The 9,226-nt window shown below is 35.8% G+C and overlaps 1 protein-coding gene and 1 pseudogene across 1 annotated transcript; both read left to right on the forward strand.

Moving 5' to 3' along the window:
• The first annotated feature begins 3,250 nt into the window (after nt 1–3,250).
• On the forward strand, nt 3,251–6,698 carry LOC141701334 (leucine aminopeptidase-like). The gene is made up of 4 exons (XM_074505010.1): nt 3,251–3,837; nt 4,676–4,909; nt 5,001–5,327; nt 6,232–6,698. The coding sequence occupies exons 1-4, from the start codon at nt 3,325–3,327 to the stop codon at nt 6,526–6,528; spliced, it is 1,371 nt and encodes a 456-aa protein (XP_074361111.1). The 5' UTR covers nt 3,251–3,324; the 3' UTR covers nt 6,529–6,698.
• A 374-nt stretch (nt 6,699–7,072) lies between these two features.
• LOC141701331 (aspartic proteinase CDR1-like) lies at nt 7,073–8,370 on the forward strand (annotated as a pseudogene).
• Nucleotides 8,371–9,226: the final 856 nt, after the last annotated feature.

Below are 9,226 nucleotides of genomic sequence, written 5' to 3' on the forward strand. Positions count from 1 at the left end.
TGTATGTATGTGGAGAGAATAAAGAGAGAATTAGCAGTTAGGGTGTCACAAGTCTTTGTATTTTCTATATATCTTTTACAAATGTTTAATTATGTATATAATATAAAATAAAACGTAATTGAAGATATATTCACTAATTGAAATAAATATTCCGACTTAATATGCATTTAATAGAATATATCTCAGAATCAGAAACGTAACAGTTAGTATCAGTGTTTTTATTTATTCAACCTCAACAAATCCTGATCCAGGCATCAAGATGTTACACAGATTCAATATTCGTATTAAAATAATATAATAAGTCAATAATCTTTTTTAATTTAATAAGCAGTAAAATTCCTCACCCAGGTTGCCACGCGTACGCGAGACGCCGAGACTTTCGCCCAAATCGCCCTTCGACCCGTGTCGTGTCGTGGCATTACAGTGGCGCGCGCGCAAGGCACACAATAACACTATACACACCCACATGTCTTAGTAGTTATATACTACTCTTACACATGGTACAATATAAAACATTTAACCTCTCATTACCTTATCAATGTGGGATAAACTCTTACAACCCTTTTCAAATAATTAACTTCAACTCAATTTCTTTATGGATTATACTAAGAAAATGACTTAAATCCAAACATGAAAGTTTAAGTCCTCATATCAAGGATCAACCTCCAACAATTAGTTTTAGGAAATTAAATCAAGAACATGTCTAAAACAAGCCTCAAACTTTCCATTTTCTACCAACCCCCCATAAATCCATACATGAATGCAAATCATATTTACCATGACTTGCTTGTCAAAGTAGGTGCCCTTCCGGGTTTGAACCTTCCTAAGTCCCTTACTTCGATGGCTACTGGATATAGATGGATGTTTCACCTTGAATCTATATCCGTTTGGTGTAATCACACTCCATAGACGATGAGAAGTCAAAGGCTACGGTGCAGAACTACGGCTTTGAAACGTTATGGTCGTGTCTCGATCCTGTTCGTCGAATGCTTCAAGGAATAACTCTTTCCTCTAATTGCGACCTCATAATTACATTCTCTTAGATGGGAATCTCCAAAGATGTACTGCCAACATCTCATCTTACGAATTGACCCCATTCAGAGTTCATAAATCTTGACACAGTATTTGGTCCATCAGTGTTTATCAAATTCGGATCCTAAACTGTTGCCATCAGAGTTTATTAAAACTCTTGCTAGCTAGCAGTTCAAGTACCATTTAAGGTTTACAGGGGATAGACTCAGATACAAAAGTATTTAAATTTATATGGTAGAGGTAATACCAATACATCCTTACAAATTATTATTACCACATTGAATACACTTCGTGGGATCTCCTCTTATGTATATCGAGTTTCCACTGTTGATGAATCATGGTACGTTACCAGTCCCATCCCCGACCTCGACTTAAGGACTATAACATGCTCAAGCCCCTTAATCAGTGGATCAGCTATATTATCTTGAGTTCCTATGAACTCTATAACAATAATCCTATCAGACACAAGACCCCTTATAGACTTCAGTCTAACTTGGATGTATCTCTTTGTCTTAACATTATACTTCACACTTCTGATCTTGTCGATAGTTGTACGTTTATCACAATGAACAGAAATGGCAGGAAGCGAGTTGCTTACTACAGGTAACATAGACATAAGTGCACATGACTCATCCTCAAAAGTAGACTGAGTAATCAAAGTCTGTCTAGAAGACTTCCAGGACACTGCTCCACCTGCAAGGGTAAACACATATCCAGTCACTCCATTGGAACCAGATTTCTTAGCTATCCAACTTGCATCACTGTACCCCTCGAGTACCCCCGCAAAATCTCCGGTAATGCAAGCCAAGTGAAATAGTTCTCTTGAGATATCTAAGAATTCTATCCATTGTCTCCCAATGAGTCTTGATTGGATAGCTTGTATATCTAGCTGACTTAGACACATAATAAGAAATATCTGGTCTAGTCACATTAGCAAGATATTGCAAACTCCCAATAATAATAGAATACCTTAACTGAGACACATGAACTCCTGAACTATTCTTGACCATAACAGCTTTTGAATCATATGGTGTACTAGTGATTCTATAATTTGAATAACCGTACCTCTAAAATATAGATTTCTCTATATAATGAGAATGTGACAATGTTATTTCATTAGTTGACTTAGTCAACTCGATCCCAAGAATCACACTAATCTCACCTATATCCTTCATTTCAATGTGCCACTTCAAGAAACACTTTGTCTCGTTAATAATCTCAATATTGGTTCCAAACAATAAAATATCATCTACATGCAATCACATAATCATTGCCTCTAACCTTATAGTAGACACATTTGTCACTTTCCTTAACTAAAAACTCGAAGTATAAAACAATTTTCATTAAACTTTTTATGCCAGTCTATAAAAGCTTGTTTAAGGTCATAGATGGACTTGACTAGTCTATATACTTTCCTCTCATTCCCAGAAGCAACAAATCCCTCAGACTAATCCGTATAAATCTCTTCTTCAAGGTCACCATGAAGAAAAACTGTCTTTACATCCATTTGATGGATGATAAGATCAAGTACGGAAGCCAATGCAACAAGTATTCTAATTATTGTCATTCGGGCAACATGAGAGTATGTAAAATAGGTAATGACTTCCTGTTTGCCTAAAGTCCTTAGCAACTAGCCTATCCTTGTACTTATTATATCATATTTTGTAAACTATTTAATATAATTTAATCTAGTATTTTAATTTTAATAAATAATTATATATACTCCAATAAAGGAAAATTCGTAAGGATTAATCGGATTTCAAAAATCGAATCGGTCGGGTACTTTACAGGGGATTAATATGTTGAATCGGGGATTTTTAGAACACTTGTGTTAACAAGGAATTGATATGTTATCATGAATTGTTATGCTTGTCTCTTATGATGTTTGTTCAGTGAGTTAATTTTTTTATTAAGAAAAATACAAAAAACGTTTCAAAGTAATACGAATTGATTTTTATGCTTATTTGCTACAATTACATAAAATTTTTGCAACCAAGTCAACCAAAATACAACTACAACAATTTCTAGGTTAACATGAAAGAAGATTGTTTTCGGTTCCGATAGTAGGGTTGCAAATAAGTTTGCAAAAGTATTATTTTTACTATTTTCTGATTTTTATAATAGTGTGGTTGGTTTTGCTAAGTTCTATCTTTATGTGACAGATTAATTGATGATACTTAGTAGAGCTATTTCGATATTATACACAGACTAGAAGTGTTATGTCTTCCCGCAAACTTCTCGTCCTGCAAATGTTTTGTTCATTCGTGAAAATCCGAAATTTATAAAATTCTAATGCTTAATTTATCAGCCGTCATGGCAGCTCGGCATGTGGAACGGAGGCTGCCGTTGACTACTGATACTGCAATGGCATGTGAGGATACCAAATGGTGTGCAGAAGGGAGAATTGTTGAGGAATTTGTGATGGAGCAACCCATTCCACCATACCTATTTGCTTTTGCAGTTGGGGAGATGAGCTCTAGGGAGGTGGGACCAAGGACAAGGGTTTATGCTGAATCAGCACCGTCACTTTTGGATACGGCAGCCAAGGAGTTTGCTGGAAGCGAAGACATGATAAGAGTTGGCGAGAGCTTGTTTGGGCCTTATGAATGGGAGAGATTTGATTTATTGGTTTTGCCCCCAAGTTTCCCTTATGGAGGGATGGAAAATCCAAGAATGGTCTTCCTGACGCCAACAGTAATTAAGGGGGATGCAAGTGGAGCGCAGGTGGTGGCTCATGAACTTGCACATAGCTGGACTGGGAATTTAATTACCAACAAGAATAATGATCACTTTTGGTTAAATGAGGTATGCAAATTATTGAATATGATTTTTGTTTTACATAAGTTACCTGGCCTAATTTTTACTTGTAGTAAAGCTTGTCAGTTTTTCTTGTGATCCGTGTGTGTGCCGTGTGATAAGCACATCTATCGTATTTTCTTCGTTTCTGTTGTCTTATATAGATTGACCTAGTACCCATGTTTTCAGATTTCTAATCTACTAGGATGTCTCATGTAAAATGTTCAGGCACTGTCTTTTAATTGCTACCTTCAATGGTCAATTGCTTTTTCATCTTAGCCTCAAGTACTGTAAATTCTGAATAGTACAAATACAGTGAAAGTATATATCCTATATGGGTAAGAAAATATTAGATTATTGTAAAGAAGACTATTGATCTGTTCTGATTAAATGTATATGAACTATATTCTAATTACTGATAGAAGTATCAATGGTTTGTGAGCTAGGTAAAAGACTGGATTATGCTCGATTCCCATATAAAATATTATGATAAACGATAAAAATATCTTGATATATATGTAGGTTATGGTAAATGATTTAGATCTGAATCATAATTTGATGATATTTGATAAATCTGAGAGTTCATCATTTTTTTCTCTGCTGATTCCCTGCGGATAGTAGTTTTATCTCTCCTTTCCAACCCTTCTTTAACCTTGTCTTACATTAAACTTGATACATTTTGCACTTCATATGTATTATGAATTCTTGTCGACATTAGTGTAGATTTTAAGGTTCTACCTAAATGGTGCCTCATATATCCGTGCTGCTTAGAACTGCATCTTTGTGTCTTCATTTTGACTAATCTTCCATATGTCAGTAGTTCTAAAATTTGTTGCATATGTTGTAGGGTTTTACGACATATGCAGAAAGGAGGATTGTGGAGGCTGTGCAAGGGGAAAACATTGCTGCATTAAATATTGGAATTGGTTGGAAGGGTTTGAAAGAAGAAATGGATAGATTTAAGGACAACATGGAGTTCACGAAGCTCAAAACCAATCAAGAGGCCGTGGATCCGGATGCTGTATACTCTCAAGTACCATATGAGAAAGGTTTTCAGTTTTTATGGCGCATTGAACGTGAGGTTTGTGGATATACTATTTTTTCAATTTCATGTTCTTTTATAAATTGTTTTTAGTGAAATTATATTTTATAACTTCCAATTCCTTTCTCAGATTGGACGCCCGGCATTTGATGAATTTCTTAAGAAATATATTTCCACCTTTAAGTTCCAGTCTATAGACACTGATATGTTTCTCGAATTCTTGAAAGTGAATGTTCCTGGGATAGAGAAAAAAATTGATTTACTGTTGTGGACTGAGGGTACTGGAATCCCACCAGATGCCATGGAGCCGGTTTCTGATATCTACTCCAAGATTGTTTCTCTAGCCAAAGAGTTCAATCTCGGTAGGATGCCCAAGGAAGATGAAGTTGCTGACTGGAGAGGACAGGAATGGGAACTATATCTGGAAAACCTCCCAAAATCTGTGGAAGCATCACAGGTATCAATTTTGTCTATTTCCTGATTTTTAATTATATAATGCTTCATTGTTATCTTTTCTTCATTCAAATAGGTAGTTGATATGTCTTGTTTCTTTAACACGTTATTTCCCTCTGATACACATCATGTTATTGTTATACACTGAAACACGGTCATGCATCCAGGTAAACCCTTATCTCTGTGTAACATTCATTCAATCAAGTAGAATTAATGGGATATCTCATTTTTCTAATGTGTATTGATTAATGGGATATTGGATATTGTTGCATCACTAATGTACGATAATGATTAAACTATTAATATCTCTTTTATATTTTACAATGTGTGTGATTCACTGGTGGTGGATTTTAAACCCTATGTTGAAATAGGGTCAGTTTCTAGATTCTAGAATAATGATGCATTGATGCCATCTATTTGCTGGGTGGTGACCGAGGAGGGCTACAGCAGTATGAGGTTATTTTGAAGTTTGAACGGAAGTAGTAATCAGGGAACCATGCTTAACTCAGTCTTAGTAAGTGCTATCATTAGCAAACCTTCTCTAGCATTGTGATGCCACCGTGGAGTAGTAAAGATCAAAGAAAAACCTATTATCTGCTCTATTCTTTTGAAGGATAAAGCCTGCAAATCATACATGAAGAAGCAATCTTTTCCTGAATAAAACAAATGCTCTGAAGTCTAAGCTCTAGTTGTATACATCACTAGTTTAGATATGCTCCCTTTGAAGTAGAAAATAGAGGTGCTATTTTTATCTCTACGAAGGTTATTAAAATTGAATAATTGGATGTAGTTGCAGGTTACTTGTACATTTCCCAGCTTTTTTTCTCTCTCACCCTCACTCCACCCTACTCATGACATCATTGATATTGCAGTTTTTGTATATTATAACTTTATAATCTTGTTTGCAGGTTTTATCCTTGGATACTAGCTACAGGCTTTCAGAATCAAAAGATTACGAGATCAAGGTGGCGTTTCTCCAAATGGCCATCTCAGCCTCTTGTAAAAAGTATTATGGTGAAGTAGAGAAAACTTTGAAGGAGGTCGGGAGGATGAAATATCTTCGTCCGCTCTACACAGCTCTTGTCAAAGGCCCTGGACTTGAAGAAGAGAAGATATTTGCCAAAAGGGTGTTTTCGGAGGCTAGAGTAACTTATCACCCTATTGCTCAAGGTGTTATTGAGTCCATCTTTGCCAAACACCTCTGAAAAGGTTATGTAACATTGTACCGGATTTACTTCAATCTAATTCCTGAGGAATATAATTATGTAGAATTAGACCATGAGACCATCTAGTGTCTAAAACTCTATATTCTACTTTAACGTGAAGGATACTGAGTTTAATTTTCTTCAATAATAAAAATGAAAAGCTTGCTCCATGTCTAATGTTATTATTAGTTATTTTGTAATCTCCATAATAGCAGCTGATACGATTTTTGATATTTTTTTCTTAATTACCAAATGTTGCTTTAGAAGTTGTAAAATCATATCAAACATAGCTCTCTTTTTAGAAACTAACACTTAATGTGCATAATATTGCTACCAAATACTTCAAAACAATCTCGCGCTATCACAGTCGTTATGAGCAACAAAATCATCCTAAACTAGAATAATGAACATGTCAGATTGTACATTCCCTCTCTTTTTTTGCCTATAAATTGCTAAGAAATCCGATGTTTTTTTAATACTTGTACTGATCATGGCCCTCTATATCTTTATCCCTTCATTCTTCTTCATTTTAGTTTTACTATTCATGTGTTGTGAAGCTCATGAATCCCAGCTATTACCTACCCAAGTCTCCTCCACATCTTCTGGTTTCAGTCTTGATCTTATTCACCGCGATTACTTCCCTCTGTCACCATTTTATGATCCCGTAGCTACAGATTTTGAGCGCCTGAATAATGCCATTCGTCGCTCAATTCTCGTGCAAGCTATCTATAATCCAGGAGTAAAAACCCATCTAGCTCATCTGTAACTTTTGAATCAGAGATGCTATACGACTCTTTTGAGTACCTGATGAAATTTCATATTGGTACACCACCAGTTGAAGTTCTAGGAGTTGCAGATAAAGGCAGTGAGCTTACCTGGATACAATGCAAGCCTTGTGACTGTGAGAAATGTTTCGAGCATATATATCCCCAATTTGATCTCCGAGCCTCATCAACTTACAAGACTTTATAATGTTATTCGAAACAGTGCAAAGCATTAATAGGTCATACTGGTTCTTGTACTCGAAAACACAATAAATGTCAGTACAGCCTTAGGTACGTGGACGGAACAGTCAGTAATGGTCATCTTGCTACAGAAAGACTCACGTTCGGAATAACTTCTATAGAAAAGGTTGCGTTTGGATGTGGACACTATAATTAGGGTTATTTTGGCAACATTAGTTCGGGGATAGTTGGTCTTGGAGGAGGTCATCTTTCAGTGATCAGTCAGTTGGATGAAACAATTCAGGGGAAATTTTCCTATTGTTTTGTGCCCGTATTTAGAAATGAGACGAGCACGATTATTTTTGGTGAGAAGGCACAAGTCTCGAATTCAAACAAGTTTTTGACACCATTGTTCCAAGTTCCTGGAAACCCTTCCTATTATTTGAAACTAGAGAAGGTCTTTATTGGAAGTAAATCTTTTAAGGTTCCCAGGAAAGACGGAGGTGGTGGGACTGAAGATGGTAACGTAGTCATCGACTCTGGGACTACACTGACGTTCCTTCCCACTGGTACGTATTACAAATTTCTGTCCGCATTGAAGGAAGCTATCGGGGTCAACATCAGAAAAGATCCGACTGGGTTTAGTGACATTTTCTATAAAACTAGCTCAAATGTTAAAGTGCCAGTAATTGGTTTTTAGTTCAAGGGGGCAACGTTGTTGAAACTGCCCTTGTCGAGTACTTTTTTGGAAGTAGCTGATGATCTTACTTGCCTTCAAGTTGCGCCCACTAATTACACCAGCATCTTTGGCAATTTATGGCAGCAGAACCTTCTGGTTTCTTATGATCTTCATGCAAAAACAGTTTCTTTTCAGGAAGCAGATTGCAGCAAAAAGTAGTGCATATACTCCCCTACATCTGACTAAATTAGCATATCCAGATATTTATCTTGCATAATATGATATTAAACAATAAATAAAAACCGTTTGTCGCAATAGTGTGACGAGTGACGCTTTATCACTCGTCAGTCGTCACAATAGTGTGACAATAAGAGAGTCATTGTATTGTGATACACATTATGTAAATGAACTATCAATACATCTTCATTATCATTGATATACATTGTTAGTGCTGAATTTACAGAGCTGTCATGGTATCAGAATATGTAGATGTCGGTAAATACGTTTAATTTCGCTGCGTTTCTGTTTCCGTTTCTTCATCTCAGGTGTAAGTTGTGTGTTTTCATATCGTTTTGTGATAATTACATCAAGAACTGATTCGAAACTTTATCATTTATGTGACTGTGTAAGATTATGAGCTTATCAAGTTTCATCAATGATGTCTTTTTTAATGTCGTATCTAAATGCAACTACTGGTACTGCTAGCACAACTATCGATTCTAATAATATGTATTTTCTTCATCCATCTGATCATCCAGGTATGATCTTAATTACCATCACGTTAACGGAGCAACACTACAATCAATGGCACAGATTGATGAAAATTGCTTTATCATCAAAACTAAAGCTAGGTTTTATACATGGATCTTGTGTTAAACCTGCTAATTCTGCAAATCAGATTATGCTATAGTCACGTTGCAACGATATTGTAATATCATGGATATTAAACACCGTTTCACCAGAAATGAGGCATACTGTAATGTATATGACTGTTGCTAAGGACATTTTGACTAGTTCTAAGGATATTTGGGATGATCTAATGAAAATAATGTTCTAACAGTATTGGTAACTTAGT

The sequence above is a fragment of the Apium graveolens genome, unplaced genomic scaffold, assembly GCF_009905375.1.
Source record: "Apium graveolens cultivar Ventura unplaced genomic scaffold, ASM990537v1 ctg3744, whole genome shotgun sequence".
In the NCBI taxonomy this organism is placed as follows: Eukaryota; Viridiplantae; Streptophyta; class Magnoliopsida; order Apiales; family Apiaceae; genus Apium; species Apium graveolens.